Here is a 17,381-nt window from a genome sequence, read left to right as displayed (position 1 = left end):
TGGCAAATCGTTAGTATTCAGCTAACCACGGTTTGTGGTTATCAGCTATCCTTTAGCTCGAAAATCTATCGAAAATCTATCGCCAGTTTTGTACGGCGCAGCGCGGCTCGGAACGGAACATACCGGACCAATTTTTCTCTCCATGTCCCTGGATTTCAACTGCTCTCTGGACATTCATACCCGGATCTCACAGCTAGCTAGCTGCTATCCGTGTGACAGTCGGCTTTCGTCGATTCCGGAGCAAACATCGATTGTTCCGGTGCTAGCCAGCTCCGTCAATCACTCCTGAGTTCCATCATTCACTCCTGGGCTGCAGTCACCTATCTGGACCCGTTTCACTGCCTACGCGGAGCCCCACCGGGCCTTCACAACTGGACTGCCGACGTTATCTACCTGAATGAGATCCGGCTGGCTCCTCTGTCGCGACGTTACCTGAACGCCCATCTGCGGCCCGCTAACCGTTAGCTGTCTTACCGGCTGCTATCTGAATAGACAATCGGACAATTTATTTATTTTTATTATTATTATTATGTTTTCTTCTCGGGCCTCTATAACTATATCTATTGTTCTTATTTTTGTTGTTGTTGTGTGATTTGGATTAATCCCCTCTACCACACGGAACCCCACTAATCTACTGACCGAACGCAAGAGGTGGCTAACAACAGACTCCATCCTATGCTAGCTTGCTACCGGTTGGCCTGGCTAGCTGTCTAAATCGCCGTGACCCTCAACCAACCTCTCCACTCACTGGACCCTTTTGATCACTCGACTAAGCATGCCTCTCCTTAATGTCAATATGTCTTGTTCATTGCTGTTCTGGTTAGTGTTTATTGGCTTATTTCACTGTAGAGCCTCTAGTCCTGCTCACTATACCTTATCCAACCTATTAGTTCCACCACCCACACATGCAATGACATCTCCTGGTTTCAATGATGTTTCTAGAGACAATATCTCTCTCTTCATCACTCAATACCTAGGTTTACCTCCACTGTATTCACATCCTACCTTACCTTTGTCTGTACATTATACCTTGATGCTATTTTATCGCCCCCAGAAACCTCCTTTTACTCTCTGTTCCAGACTTTCTAGACGACCAATTCTTATTGCTTTTAGCCGCACCCTTATTCTACTCCTCCTATGTTCCTCTGGCGATGTAGAGGTGAATCCAGGCCCTGCAGTGCCTAGCTCCACTCCTATTCCCCAGGCGCTCTCTTTTGACGACTTCTGTAACCGTAATAGCCTTGGTTTCATGCATGTTAACATTAGAAGCCTCCTCCCTAAGTTTGTTCTATTCACTGCTTTAGCACACTCTGCCAACCCGGATGTTCTAGCTGTGTCTGAATCCTGGCTTAGGAAGACCACCAAAAATTCTGACATTTTAATTCCAAACTACAACATTTTCAGACAAGATAGAACTGCCAAAGGGGGCGGTCTTGCAATCTACTGCAAAGATAGCCTGCAGAGTTCTGTCCTACTATCCAGGTCTGTACCCAAACAATTTGAACTTCTACTTTTAAAAATCCACCTCTCTAAAAACAAGTCTCTCACCGTTGCCGCCTGCTATAGACCACCCTCTGCCCCCAGCTGTGCTCTGGACACCATATGTGAACTGATTGCCCCCCCATCTATCTTCAGAGCTCGTGCTGCTAGGCGACCTAAACTGGAACATGCTTAACACCCCAGCCATCCTACAATCTAAACTTGATGCCCTCAATCTCACACAAATTATCAATGAACCTACCAGGTACCTCCCCAAAGCCTTAAACACAGGCACCCTCATAGATATCATCCTAACCAACTTCCCCTCTAAATACACCTCTGCTGTCTTCAACCAAGATCTCAGCGATCACTGCCTCATTGCCTGCATCCGTAATGGGTCAGCGGGTCAAACGACCTCCTCTCATCACTGTAAAACGCTCCCTGAAACACTTCAGCGAGCAGGCCTTTCTAATCGACCTGGCCGGGGTATCCTGGAAGGATATTGACCTCATCCCGTCAGTAGAGGATGCCTGGATATTTTTTTTAAATGCCTTCCTAACCATCTTAAATAAACATGCCCCATTCAAGAAATTTAGAACCAGGAACAGATATAGCCCTTGGTTCTCCCCAGACCTGACTGCCCTTAACCAACACAAAAACATCCTATGGCGTTCTGCATTAGCATCGAACAGCCCCCGTGATATGCAGCTGTTCAGGGAAGCTAGAAACCATTATACACAGGCAGTTAGAAAAGCCAAGGCTAGCTTTTTCAAGCAGAAATTTGCTTCTTGCAACACTAACTCAATAAAGTTCTGGGACACTGTAAAGTCCATGGAGAATAAGAACACCTCCTCCCAGCCTCCCACTGCACTGAAGATAGGAAACACTGTCACCACTGATAAATCCACCATAATTTAAAATTTCAATAAGCATTTTTCTACTGCTGGCCATGCTTTCCACCTGGCTACTACTACCCCTGTCAACAGCACTGCACCCCCAACAGCAACTCGCCCAAGCCTTCCCCATTTCTCCTTCTCCCAAATCCATTCAGCTGATGTTCTGAAAGAGCTGCAAAATCTGGACCCCTACAAATCAGCCGGGCTAGACAATCTGGACCCTTTCTTTCTAAAATTATCTGCCGAAATTGTTGCCACCCCTATTACTAGCCTGTTCAACCTCTCCTTCGTGTCGTCTGAGATTCCCATAGATTGGAAAGCAGCTGCGGTCATCCCCCTCTTCAAAGGGGGGGACACTCTTGACCCAAACTGCTACAGACCTATATCTATCCTACCATGCCTTTCTAAGGTCTTCGAAAGCCAAGTCAACAAACAGATTACCGACCATTTTGAATCTCACCATACCTTCTCTGCTATGCAATCTGGTTCCAGCGCTGGTCATGGGTGCACCTCAGCCACGCTCAAGGTCCTAAACGATATCTTAACCGCCATCGATAAGAAACATTACTGTGCAGCCGTATCCATTGATCTGGCCAAGGCTTTCGACTCTGTCAATCACCACATCCTCATCGGCAGACTCAACAGCCTTGGTTTCTCAAATGATTCCCTCGCCTGGTTCACCAACTACTTCTCTGATAGAGTTCAGTGTGTCAAATCGGAGGGTCTGTTGTCCGGACCTCTGGCAGTCTCTATGGGGGTGCCACAGGGTTCAATTCTTGGACCGACTCTCTTCTCTGTATACATCAATGAGGTCGCTCTTGCTGCTGGTGAGTCTCTGATCCACCTCTACGCAGACGACACCATTCTGTATACTTCCGGCCCTTCTTTGGACACTGTGTTAACAACCCTCCAGGCAAGCTTCAATGCCATACAACTCTCCTTCCGTGGCCTCCAATTGCTCTTAAATACAAGTAAAACTAAATGCATGCTCTTCAACCGATCGTTGCCTGCACCTACCCGCCTGTCCAACATCACTACTCTGGACGGCTCTGACTTAGAATACGTGGACAACTACAAATACTTAGGTGTCTGGTTAGACTGTAAACTCTCCTTCCAGACCCATATCAAACATCTCCAATCCAAAGTTAAATCTAGAATTGGCTTCCTATTTCGCAACAAAGCATCCTTCACTCATGCTGCCAAACATACCCTTGTAAAACTGACCATCCTACCAATCCTCGACTTTGGCGATGTAATTTACAAAATAGCCTCCAATACCCTACTCAACAAATTGGATGCAGTCTATCACAGTGCAATCCGTTTTGTCACCAAAGCCCCATATACTACCCACCATTGCGACCTGTACGCTCTCGTTGGCTGGCCCTCGCTTCATACTCGTCGCCAAACCCACTGGCTCCATGTCATCTACAAGACTCTGCTAGGTAAAGTCCCCCCTTATCTCAGCTCGCTGGTCACCATAGCATCTCCCACCTGTAGCACACGCTCCAGCAGGTATATCTCTCTAGTCACCCCCAAAACCAATTATTTCTTTGGCCGCCTCTCTTTCCAGTTCTCTGCTGCCAATGACTGGAATGAACTACAAAAATCTCTGAAACTGGAAACACTTATCTCCCTCACTAGCTTTAAGCACCAACTGTCAGAGCAGCTCACAGATTACTGCACCTGTACATAGCCCACCTATAATTTAGCCCTATCAACTACCTCTTTCCCAACTGTATTTAATTTATTTATTTATTTTGCTCCTTTGCACCCCATTATTTTTATTTCTACTTTGCACATTCTTCCATTGCAAAACTACCATTCCAGTGTTTTACTTGCTATATTGTATTTACCTTGCCACCAAGGCCTTTTTTGCCTTTACCTCCCTTCTCACCTCATTTGCTCACATTGTATATAGACTTGTTTATACTTTATTATTGACTGTATGTTTGTTTTACTCCATGTGTAACTCTGTGTTGTTGTATCTGTCGAACTGCTTTGCTTTATCTTGGCCAGGTCGCAATTGTAAATGAGAACTTGTTCTCAACTTGCCTACCTGGTTAAATAAAGGTAAAATAAATAAATAAATAAATAAATAAAATGCCCTGTCACGACACACACATTATGTCCTGTCACGACATACACATCACGCCCTGTCACGACACACACATCACGCCCTGTCACGACACTGCCCATCATGCCCTGTCACGACACACACACATCACTCCTTGTCACAATACCACCCATCACGCCCTGTCACGACACACACATTATGCCCTGTCACGACACACACATCACGCCCTGTCACGACACACATTATGCCCTGTCACGACAGACACATTACTCCCTGTCACGACAGACACATTACTCCCTGTCACGACACACACATCACGCCCTGTCACACACACATTAGGCCCTGTCACACACACACAGTGTAATCTCACCACGAAGGTGTCTGCCAGATGGAAGAAGCCATACAGGATCATGATGTCAGCCACCCTCTTCACAATGTCCCTGGAACACACAGAGAGACAGGTTCTTTCAGGGCTAAGGGGCCACTGGGTTCTACTAGAGTGGTCCCAGACCTGTTGGTGCTAACATTCCAAACAAACTGGCCCCCAGGCTAAGGGGCCACTGGGTTCTACTAGAGTAGTCCCAGACCTGTTGGTGCTAACATTCCAAACAAACTGGTCCCCAGGCTAAGGGGCCACTGGGTTCTACTAGAGTGGTCCCAGACCTGTTGGTGCTAACATTCCAAACAAACTGGCCCCCAGGCTAAGGGGCCACTGGGTTCTACTAGAGTGGTCCCAGACCTGTTGGTGCTAACATTCCAAACGAACTGGCCCCCAGGCTAAGGGGCCACTGGGTTCTACTAGAGTGGTCCCAGACCTGTTGGTGCTAACATTCCAAACAAACTGGCCCCCAGGCTAAGGGGCCACTGGGTTCTACTAGAGTAGTCCCAGACCTGTTGGTGCTAACATTCCAAACAAACTGGCCCCCAGGCTAAGGAGCCACTTGGTTCTACTAGAATGGTCCCAGACCTGTTGGTGCTAACATTCCAAACAAACTTGCCCCCAGGCTAAGGGGCCACTGATTACTGGATGTTACGGAAGTTATGTGATGTCTGTGTGTCTACAAGATGTCACACACACGCACAGACACACACACACACACACACACACACACACACACACACAGACACACAAGGTTTCTAAAGTTAATCAGTGTGGTGGGTGTGTGTCTGTACTCACTGCTCTGTGGTAAAGATGTACCCCATCACGTCTTTAGTCACGAGGACAAACGTACTGACAAAACACGAGACGATGACTGGACAGAAAAGACAAAGCGTTAGTAACCATTCTGACAATCATTCATATTATTCAAGAAACAAAGTCACCCTCCATATACAGTGCATTCGGAAAGTATTCAGACCCCTTGACCTTATCCACACTTTGTTACATTACGGCCTTCTTCTAAAATGGATTAAATAAAACTTTTTCCTCATAATGACAAAAAGAAAACAAGTTTTTTTTTTTTTGTTGAAATTCTGACAGAGCTCTAGAGTTGAACTGACCCCACTCCTGCAGGCAGTCAGCTGACCAGCCTAGGGGTAAGAAGTCAGGGATCACCCCCACCAATAGAAACGTCTCAGAATGCGTAGATGGCAGGTTAGTGGAGTGATACAGAACCTGTCATGCTTGGTCCATTAAGATCTGGCCCATACTAGAGCCATGCTAGCATCACTAGCTAGTTGCTGCTACGTACATGCACAGATGGAGGCAACCTTCCCAGACAGCTTGGCCTGTTCTGTGTTCCCTGCACCCAGAGCGTTGCCCACCCTCACACTGGCTGCTACTGAGAATCCAAGAGGAAACTGAAAGGGGACGATGTGGGGAGAGAAGGAGAGAGAGAGAGAGAGAGAGAGAGAGAGAGCGAGAGAGAGAGAGAGAGAGACAGACAGATGTGAGCTAGAAAAATAACATTTTTGTTCTAAATATCATGATGTAATGTATCTTAGTGTAATGTTAGCTGGCTGATAGACATTGTGATGTTACCATGGTAGAGAGCTGATAGACAGTGTGATGATACCATGGTAGCTAGCTGATAGACAGTGTGATGATACCATGGTAGCTAGCTGATAAACAGTTTCATGTTACCATGGTAGCTAGCTGATAGACAGTGTGATGTTAGCATGTAGGTGATGGTAGCTAGCTAATAGACTGTGTGATGTTACCATGGTAGCTAGTTGACAGACAGTGTGATGTAACCATGATAGATAGCTGATAGACAGTGTGATGTTACCATGGTAGCTAGCTGATAGACAGTGTGACGTTACCATGATAGATAGCTGATAGACAGTGTGATGTTACCATGGTAGTTAGCTGATAGACAGTGTGATGTTACCATGTTAGCTAGCTGATAGACAGCGTGATGTTACCATGGTAGTTAGCTGATAGACAGTGTGATGTTACCATGTTAGCTAGCTGATAGACAGTGTGATGTTACCATGTTAGCTAGCTGATAGACAGTGTGAAGTTACCATGGTAGATAGCTGATAGACAGTGTGATGTCAGCATGTAGGTGATGGTAGATAGCTGATAGAAAGTGTGATGTTAGCATGTAGGTGATGGTAGATAGCTGACAGATATTGTGATGTTACCATGGTTGATAGCTGATAGCCAGTGTGATGTTACCATGGTAGCTAGCTAATAGACAGTGTGATGTTACCATGTTAGCTAGCTAATAGACAGTGTGATGTTACCATGGTAGCTAGCTGATAGACAGTGTGATGTTACCATGGTAGCTAGCTAATAGACAGTGTGATGTTACCATGGTAGCTAGCTGATAGACAGTGTGATGTTAGCATGTAGGTGATGGTAGCTAGCTAATAGACAGTGTGATGTTACCATGGTGGCTAGCTGATAGACAGTGTGATGTTACCATGGTAGCTAGCTGATAGACAGTGTGATGTTAGCATGTAGGTGATGGGAGCTAGCTGATAGACAGTGTGATGTTACCGTGGTAGATAGCTGATAGAGAGTATTATGTTACCATGGTAGCTAGCTGATAGACAGTGTGATTTTAGCATGTAGGTGATGGTAGATAGCTAATAGACAGTGGGATGTTACCATGGTGGCTAGCTGATAGACAGTGTGAAGTTACCATGGTAGCTAGCTGATAGACAGTGTGATGTTACCATGGTAGCTAGCTGATAGACAGCTTATAGACAGTGTGATGTCAAACTATCAACCATGGTAACATCACACTGTCTATCAGCTATCTACCATGGTAACATCACACTGTCTATCAGCTATCTATCATGGTAACATTATACTGTCTATCAGCTATCAACCATGGTAACATCACACTGATAGACAGTGTGATGTTAGCATGATAGATAGCTGATAGACAGTGTGATGTTAGCATGTAGGTGATGATAGCTAGCTGGTAGACAGTGTGATGTTACCATGATAGATAGCTAAAAGACAGTGTGATGTTACCATGATAGGTAGCTGATATAAAGTGTGATGTTACCATGGTAGATAGCTGATAGACAGTGTGATGTTAGCATGTAGGTGATGGTAGCTAGCTGATAGACAGTGTGATGTTATCATGATAGATAGCTGATAGACAGTGTGATGTTACCATGGTAGATAGCTAATAGGCAGTGTGATGTTAGCATGTAGGTGATGGTAGCTAGCTGATAGACAGTGTGATGTTAGCATGATAGATAGCTGACAGACAGTGTGATGTTACCATGGTAGATAGCTAATAGGCAGTGTGATGTTAGCATGTAGGTGATGGTAGCTAGCTGATAGACAGTGTGATGTTAGCATGATAGATAGCTGATAGACAGTGTGATGTTAGCATGTAGGTGATGATAGCTAGCTGGTAGACAGTGTGATGTTACCATGGTAGATAGCTAATAGACAGTGTGATGTTACCATGATAGATAGCTGATATAAAGTGTGATGTTACCATGGTAGATAGCTGATAGACAGTGTGATGTTACCATGGTTGATAGCTGATAGACAGTGTGATGTTACCATGGTAGCTAGCTGATAGACAGTGTGATGTTACCATGGTAGCTAGCTGATAGACAGTGTGATGTTACCATGGTAGCTGGCTGCTAGACAGTGTGATGTTAGCATGTAGGTGATGGTAGCTAGCTAATAGACAGTGTGATGTTACCATGGTGGCTAGCTGATAGACAGTGTGATGTTACCATGGTAGATAGCTGATAGACAGTGTGATGTTACCATGGTAGCTAGATAATAGACAGTGTGATGTTACCATGGTAGCTAGCTAATAGACAGTGTGATGTTACCATGGTAGCTAGCTGATAGACAGTGTGATGTTAGCATGTAGGTGATGGTAGCTAGCTAATAGACAGTGTGATGTTACCATGGTGGCTAGCTGATAGACAGTGTGATGTTACCATGGTAGATAGCTAATAGGCAGTGTGATGTTACCATGGTTGCTAGCTGATAGACAGTGTGATGTTACCATGGTTGCTAGCTGATAGACAGTGTGATGTTACCATGGTAGATTGCTAATAGACAGTGTGATGTTACCATGGTAGTTAGCTGATAGACAGTGTGATGTTACCATGGTAGTTAGCTGATAGACAGTGTGATGTTACCATGTTAGCTAGCTGATAGACAGTGTGATGTTACCATGTTAGCTAGCTGATAGACAGTGTGAAGTTACCATGGTAGATAGCTGATAGACAGTGTGATGTCAGCATGTAGGTGATGGTAGATAGCTGATAGAAAGTGTGATTTTAGCATGTAGGTGATGGTAGATAGCTGACAGATATTGTGATGTTACCATGGTTGATAGCTGATAGCCAGTGTGATGTTACCATGGTTTTGATAGCTGATAGACAGTGTGATGTTACCATGGTAGCTAGCTGATAAACAGTGTGATGTTACCATGGTAGCTAGCTGATAAACAGTGTGATGTTACCATGGTAGACAGTTGATAGACAGTGTGATGATACCATGGTAGCTAGCTGGTAGACAGTGTGATGTTACCATGGTAGCTAGCTGATAGACAGTGTGATGTTAGCATGTAGGTGATGGTAGATAGCTGATAGACAGTGTGATGGTACCATGGTTGATAGCTGATAGACAGTGTGATGTTACCATGGTAGCTAGCTGATAGACAGTGTGATGTTACCATGGTTGCTAGCTGATAGACAGTGTGATGTTACCATGGTAGATTGCTAATAGACAGTGTGATGTTAGCATGTAGGTGATGGTAGCTAGCTGATAGACAGTGTGATGTTACCATGGTAGTTAGCTGATAGACAGTGTGATGTTACCATGTTAGCTAGCTGATAGACAGTGTGATGTTACCATGTTAGCTAGCTGATAGACAGTGTGAAGTTACCATGGTAGATAGCTGATAGACAGTGTGATGTCAGCATGTAGGTGATGGTAGATAGCTGATAGAAAGTGTGATTTTAGCATGTAGGTGATGGTAGATAGCTGACAGATATTGTGATGTTACCATGGTTGATAGCTGATAGCCAGTGTGATGTTACCATGGTTTTGATAGCTGATAGACAGTGTGATGTTACCATGGTAGCTAGCTGATAAACAGTGTGATGTTACCATGGTAGCTAGCTGATAAACAGTGTGATGTTACCATGGTAGACAGTTGATTGACAGTGTGATGATACCATGGTAGCTAGCTGGTAGACAGTGTGATGTTACCATGGTAGCTAGCTGATAGACAGTGTGATGTTAGCATGTAGGTGATGGTAGATAGCTGATAGACAGTGTGATGGTACCATGGTTGATAGCTGATAGACAGTGTGATGTTACCATGGTAGCTAGCTGATAGACAGTGTGATGTTACCATGTAGGTGATGACAGCTAGCTGATAGACAACAGACTGAGCCCCCAACTCCACCTCACTGATAAGACCTAAGAGAGGGGAGAGGCAGAAGATGGGAAGATAAGGAGAGATGAAGAAATGGGAGAGGGGAGAGATGGAGAGAGAAGGGGACATAGGGAGAGAGGGAAGATACATAAGATAGAGAAGGGAAGGGGGAAGAGAGAAAGGGAGCGAGAATGGAGAGACAGGAGAGAATCGAGAGTGGGAAGATATGGAGAGAGGGGAGATCAGGAGAGAGACGAGAGAGGGGAAAGAGGGGGAGGGAGAGAGGAGTAAGAGAGAGAGGGGGTGTGAGGCAGAGGGAAATAGAGGGAAGATATGGAGAGGGGTGATGAGGAGAGAGGGGAGAAGGGTGATGAGAAGAGAAAGGGAAGATATGGAGAGAGGGGTGATGAGGAGAGAGGTGAAAGAAGGTGAGTGGGAAGATATGGAGAGAGGGGTGATGAGGAGAGAGTGATGATGAGGAGACGGGGAGAGGGGTGATGAGGAGAGAAAGGGAAGATATGGAGAGAGGGGTGATGAGGAGAGAGTGATGATGAGGAGACGGGGAGAGGGGACTGGGGTGAAGAGGAGAGAAAGGGAAGATATGGAGAGAGGGGTGATGAGGAGAGAGTGATGATGAGGAGAGAGTGATGATGAGGAGACGGGGAGAGGGAAGAGGGGTGATGAGGAGAGAAAGGGAAGATATGGAGAGAGGGGTGATGAGGAGACAGGGGTGATGAGGAGAAAGGGAACATATGGAGAGAGGGGTGATGAGGAGAGAGGAGAGCGGGAAGAGAGGAGAGCGGGGAGAGAGGAGAGAGGAGAGCGGGGAGAGAGGAGAGAGGAGAGCGGGGAGAGAGGAGAGCGGGGAGAGAGGAGAGTGGGGAGAGAGGAGAGCGGGGAGAGAGGAGAGCGGGGAGAGAGGAGAGGGGGGAGAGAGGAGAGCGGGGGGAGAGAGGAGAGCGGGGAGAGAGGAGAGCGGGGAGAGAGGAGAGCGGGGGGAAAGAGGAGAGAGGGGAGAGGGGGGAGAGAGGGGAGATGGGGGAGAGAGGGAGGAGAGAGAGGAGAGAGGGGAGAGAGGGGAGAGAGGGGAGCGGGCAGAGAGGAGAGAGGGGGGAGAGAGGGGAGCGGGGAGAGAGGAGAGGGGAGAGAGGAGAGCGGGGAGAGCAGAGCGGGGAGAGGAGAGCGGGGAGAGCGGGGAGAGAGGGGAGAGAGGGGAGAGCGGGGGGAGAGAGGGGAGAGAGGAGAGCGGGGAGAGAGGAGAGAGAGGGGAGAGCGGGGAGAGAGGAGAGAGAGGGGAGAGCGGGGAGAGAGGAGAGAGAGGGGAGAGCGGGGAGAGAGGAGAGAGGGGAGAGAGGGGAGAGAGGAGAGCGAGGAGAGCGGGGAGAGAGGAGAGAGGAGAGCGGTGAGAGAGTGGAGAGAGGAGAGCGGGGAGAGAGTGGAGAGAGGAGAGCGGGGAGAGAGGAGAGAGGGGAGAGCGGGGAGAGAGGGGAGAGAGGAGAGCGGGGAGAGAGGAGAGCGGGGAGAGAGGAGAGCGGGGAGAGAGTGGAGAGAGGAGAGCGGGGAGAGAGGAGAGCGGGGAGAGAGGAGAGCGGGGAGAGAGGGGAGAGAGGGGAGAGAGGAGAGCGGGGAGAGAGGGGAGAGAGGAGAGCGGAGAGCGGGGAGAGAGTGGAGAGAGGAGAGCGGGGAGAGAGGAGAGCGGGGAGAGAGGAGAGAGAGGAGAGCGGGGAGAGAGGAGAGCGGGGAGAGAGGAGAGCGGGGAGAGAGGAGAGCGGGGAGAGAGTGGAGAGAGGAGAGCGGGGAGAGAGGAGAGCGGGGAGAGTAGAGCCGAACATATTGAAAAGTCACCTTGTTCTATAGATTTACATGGTTATCAAAACGCCAGGGTAAACCTACACTGAACACAGCCCTTATTTCAAGTGTTTTTAAATCCTATATGTGAAAAATGCATTGTGGAAAAACGATTGGACGAAAAAACGATTCCCTGTTTGGCTGCTAGGTTTTATGGGTATTATGACACTTCCAGTGTGGGGCTGTATATATGGAATAGGGCAGAAACTTTCCCAAACTCGGTCCTAGGGACCGCAATGGGTGCACGTTTTGGTTATTGCCCTAACACTAAACAGCTGATTGAAATCATCATGAAGCTTTGATAATTTAAATCAGCTGTGTAATGTTGGGGCATTAACTAACCGTGCACCCCTTGGGCTCCCGGCCACCAACATTTGGGAAACGCTGGAATAGGGTGCCATTTTGGACATAGGCGGAATTATTCTTATTATGATATACAACAGTACCTGCCAGGAAACCGCCGATCTCATAGGTCCACCATTCCAAACACAGCATTAGCATACTTGGGATGGCCAGTGTGATGAACTGACCCCACTCCTGCAGGCAGTCAGCTGACCAACCTAGGGGTAAGAGGTGAGGATGAGGAACTGACCCCATTCCTGCAGGTAGTCAGCTGACCAACCTAGGGGTAAGAGGTCAGGGTGAGGAACTGACCCCATTCCTGCAGGCAGTCAGCTGACCAACCTAGGGGTAAGAGGTTAGGGTGAGGAACTGACCCCATTCCTGCAGGTAGTCAGCAGACCAACCTAGGGGTAAGAGGTCAGGGATCACACCCACCAATAGAAATGTCTCAGAATGCGTAGATGGCAGGTTAGTGGAGTGATACAGAACCTTTGATATGGCAGGTTAGAGGTGATACAGAACCTTTGATATGGCAGGTTAGAGGTGATACAGAACCTTTGAGATGGCAGGATAGTGGAGTGATACAGAACCTTTGAGACGGCAGATTAGAGGTGATACAGAACCTTTGATATGGCAGGTTAGAGGTGAAACAGAACCTTTGAGATGGCAGGTTAGTGGAGTGAAACAGAACCTTTGAGATGGCAGGTTAGTGGAGTGATACAGAACCTTTGAGATGGCAGGTTAGTGGAGTGATACAGAACCTTTGAGATGGCAGGTTAGTGGAGTGATACAGAACCTTTGAGATGGCAGGTTAGAGGTGAAACAGAACCTTTGATATGGCAGGTTAGTGGAGTGGTACATAACCTTTGAGATGGCAGGTTAGAGGTGAAACAGAACCTTTGAGATGGCAGGTTGGAGGTGAAACATAACCTTTGAGATGGCAGGTTAGTGGAGTGGTACAGAACCTTTGAGATGGCAGGTTAGAGTTTAAACAGAACCTTTGAGATGGCAGGTTAGAGGTGATACAGAACCTCTGAGATGGCAGGTTAGAGGTGATACGAGAACCTTTGATACGGCAGGTTAGTGAAGTGGAACAGAACCTTTGATACGGCAGGTTAGTGGAGTGGTACAGAACCTTTGATACGGCAGGTTAGTGGAGTGGTACAGAACGTTTGAGATGGCAGGTTAGAGGTGAAACAAAACCTTTGAGATGGCAGGTTAGTGGAGTGATACAGAACCTTTGATATGGCAGGTTAGAGGTGAAACAGAACCTTTGAGATGGCAGGTTAGAGGTGAAACAGAAACTTTGAGACGGCAGGTTAAAGGTGAAACAGAACCTTTGAGATGGCAGGATAGTGGAGTGATACAGAACCTTTGAAATGGCAGGTTAGAGGTGAAACAGAACCTTTGAGATGGCAGGTTAGAGGTGATACAGAACCTTTGAGACGGCAGGTTAGAGGTGAAACAGAACCTTTGAGATGGCAGGATAGTGGAGTGATACAGAACCTTTGATATGGCAGGTTAGAGGTGAAACAGAACCTTTGAGATGGCAGGTTAGAGGTGAAACAGAACCTTTGAGATGGCAGCTTAGAGGTGAAACAGAACCTTTGAGATGGCAGGATAGTGGAGTGATACAGAACCTTTGATTTGGCAGGTTAGAGGTGATACAGAACCTTTGAGACGGCAGGTTAGTAGAGTGATACAGAACCTTTGAGATGGCAGGATAGTGGAGTGATACAGAACCTTTGATTTGGCAGGTTAGAGGTTATACAGAACCTTTGAGACGGCAGGTTAGTGGAGTGATACAGAACCTTTGAGATGGCAGGTTAGTGGAGTGGTACAGAACCTTTGATACGGCAGGTTAGTGGAGTGGTACAGAACGTTTGAGATGGCAGGTTAGAGGTGAAACAAAACCTTTGAGATGGCAGGTTAGTGGAGTGATACAGAACCTTTGATATGGCAGGTTAGAGGTGAAACAGAACCTTTGAGATGGCAGGTTATGTCACGCCCTGACCATAGTTTACTTTGTATTTTCTATGTTTTGATTGGTCAGGGTGTGATCTGAGTGGGTATTCTATGTTTCATGTCTTGTTTGTCTATTTCTATGTTCAGCCTGATATGGTTCTCAGTCAGAGGCAGGTGTTCGTCATTGTCTCTGATTGGGAACCATATTTAGGTAGCCTGGGTTTCACTGTGTGTTTGTGGGTGATTGTTCCTGTCCTTAGTGTTAGTTTGCACCAGTTTAGGCTGTTTCGGTTTTCATTACGTTTATTATTTTGCACTGTTTGTATTTAGATTCGTGTTGCTATAGTCAATAAACATGGATCGTAATCTACACGCCGCATTTTGGTCCGACTCTCCTTCACATACAGAAAACCGTGACAGAATCACCCACCACAAAAGGACCAAGCAGCGTGTCAACAGGCAGGAGCAGCGCGAGGAGATGCGCAATAAGGATTTCTGGACATGGGAGGAAATCCTCGACGGGAGAGGACCCTGGGCTAAACCAGGGGAGTGTAGCCGCCCAAAGGTGCAGCGGGAGAAGAAACAACAGGAGCAGCCCAAAGAGGAGTGCAGTATGGAGTATACGACTTGGGAGGAGATCGACAGGTGGGCGGCCGACCCAGGGAGAGTGCCGGAGCCCGCCTGGGATTCGATGGAGCAGTGCGCGGAAGGATATAGGAGAATGGAGTTTGCGAAGCAAGCAAGGCGGCGCGGACGGAGGCCTCATAGTCAGCCCCAAAAATTTCTTGGGGGGGGGCTCAGGGAGAGTGTGGCAGAGTCAGGAGCCAGACCTGAGCCAACTCTCCCTGTTTATCGTGAGGAGCCAAGGAGGAGAGCAGAACCAGAGCCGGTGTTGGAGGTGAGTGAAACAGAGACTGTGAAGGAGTTAATGGGGAAATTGGAGGAGAGAGAAATGAGGGAGTTGCTGTGTTGGTGCATTTTGCATAGAATTCGCCTGACGGAACGTGTCAGGGATTTGATGGCACCTGGGTTAGCGCTCCATACTCGTCCTGAGGTCCGTTTTAGTTGGCTGGTGAAGTTGGTTCCAGTCTCACGCATCAGGCCTCCTGTGCCCATCCCTAGCCTTGCACGTCCTGTGTCAGCACTATGCATCAGGCCTACAGTGCGCCTCGCCTGTTCAGCGCAGCCAGAGCCTCTCTCATCTCATGCGCTATCGGAGTCTTCCGCCTGTTCAGCGCAGCTAGAGCCTCTCTCCTCTCCTGCGCTGCCGGAGTCTCCCGCCTGTTCAGCGCAGCCAGAGCCTCTCTTCTCTACTGCGCTATCGGAGTCTCCCGACTGTTCAGCGCAGCCAGAGCCTTCCTACTCTCCTGCGCTGCCGGAGTCTCCCGCCTGTTCAGCGCAGCCAGAGCCTTTCTACTCTCCTGCGCTGCCGGAGTCTCCCGCCTGTTCAGCGCAGCCGGAGCCTCTCTCCTCTCCTGCGCTGTCGGAGTCTCCCGCCTGTTCAGCGCAGCCAGAACTGCCAGTCTGCATGAAGCAGCCCGAGCTGCCAGTCTGCAATGAGCTGCCAGTCTGCAAGGAGCTGCCAGTCTGCAAGGAGCTGCCAGTCTGCAAGGAGCTGCCAGTCTGCAAGGAGCTGCCAGTCTGCAAGGAGCAGCCTGAGCTGTCAGTCTGCATGGAGCAGCCTGAGCTGTCAGTCTGCATGGAGCAGCCTGAGCTGTCCGTCTGCATGGAGCAGCCTGAGCTGTCAGTTTGCAAGGAGCAGCCAGAACTGTCAGTCTACATGAAGCAGCCAGAGCTGCCAGTCTGCAAGGAGCTGCCAGTCTGCAAGGAGCTGCCAGTCTGCAAGGAGCTGCCAGTCTGCAAGGAGCTGTCAGTCTGCAAGGAGCTGCCAGTCTGCAAGGAGCTGCCAGCCTGCAAGGAGCTGCCAGTCTGCAAGGAGCCGCCAGAGCTGCCTGTCTGCAGGATGCCGCTAAAGCTGCCAGCCTGCAAGGAGCTGCCAGCCTGCAAGGAGCTGCCAGTCTGCAAGGAGCTGTCAGTCTGCATGGAGCAGCCTGAGCTGTCAGTCTGCATGGAGCAGCCTGAGCTGTCCGTCTGCATGAAGCAGCCCGAGCTGTCAGTTTGCAAGGAGCAGCCAGAGCTGTTAGTCTACATGAAGCAGCCAGAGCTGCCAGTCTGCAAGGAGCTGCCAGTCTGCAAGGAGCTGCCAGTCTGCAAGGAGCTGCCAGTCTGCAAGGAGCTGCCAGTCTGCAAAGAGCTGCCAGCCTGCAAGGAGCTGCCAGCCTGCAAGGAGCTGTCAGTCTGCATGGAGCTGCCAGTCTCCAAGGAGCCGCCAGAGCTGCCTGTCTGCAGGATGCCGCAAAAGCTGCCAGTCTGCAAGGAGCCGCCAGAGCTGCCAGTCTGCAAGGAGCCGCCAGAGCTGCCAGTTAGCATGGAGCAGCCAGGGCCGCCAGTCAGCATTGAGCAGCCAGTCAGCATGGAGCAGCTGGAGCTGCCAGTCGGCATGGAGCTGCCAGTCAGTATGGAGCAGCCAGAGCCGCCAGTCAGCATGGAGCAGCCAGTCAGCATGGAGCAGCCAGAGCTGCCAGTCGGCATGGAGCTGCCAGTCAGCATGGAGCAGCCAGAGCTGCCAGTCAGCATTGAGCAGCCAGTTAGCATGGAGCAGCCAGATCTGCCGGTCGACCAGACTCTCCCAGATCTGCCGGTCGACCAGACTCTCCCAGATCTGCCGGTCGACCAGACTCTCCCAGATCTGCCGGTCGACCAGACTCTTCCAGAGCTGCCGGTCGACCAGACTCTTCCAGATCTGCCCGTCGACCAGACTCTTCCAGATCTGCCCATCGTCCAGACTCTTCCAGATCTGCCAGTCGCTCAGACTCTTCCAGATCTGCCAGTCGTCCAGACTCTTCCAGATCTGCCAGTCGTCCAGACTCTTCCAGATCTGCCAGTCGTCCAGACTCTTCC

At 48.8% G+C, this 17,381-nt stretch overlaps 1 protein-coding gene across 4 annotated transcripts in view; it reads right to left on the bottom strand.

The window, feature by feature from the left end:
- LOC110514419 (multidrug and toxin extrusion protein 1) overlaps positions 1 to 17,381 on the bottom strand; it is a 55,205-nt gene that overhangs the window by 15,211 nt on the left and 22,613 nt on the right. For 3 of the 4 annotated variants that reach the window (XM_090188751.1, XM_090188753.1, XM_090188750.1), the window contains 5 exons: positions 12,560 to 12,673; positions 10,242 to 10,309; positions 6,141 to 6,249; positions 5,627 to 5,702; positions 4,820 to 4,889 (listed from right to left, as the gene is read on the bottom strand). In XM_090188751.1, coding sequence (XP_090044877.1) covers positions 4,820 to 4,889; positions 5,627 to 5,702; positions 6,141 to 6,249; positions 10,242 to 10,309; positions 12,560 to 12,673 — 437 coding nt within the window. The other variant, XM_090188754.1, reaches the window with a different exon arrangement.

Source organism: Oncorhynchus mykiss, chromosome 10 (genome assembly GCF_057628025.1).
Source record: "Oncorhynchus mykiss isolate SJ-2025 chromosome 10, ASM5762802v1, whole genome shotgun sequence".
NCBI lineage: Eukaryota > Metazoa > Chordata > Actinopteri > Salmoniformes > Salmonidae > Oncorhynchus > Oncorhynchus mykiss.
The sequence above is the reverse complement of the archived record's forward strand: the minus strand, read 5'-3'. Positions and strand labels throughout refer to the sequence as shown.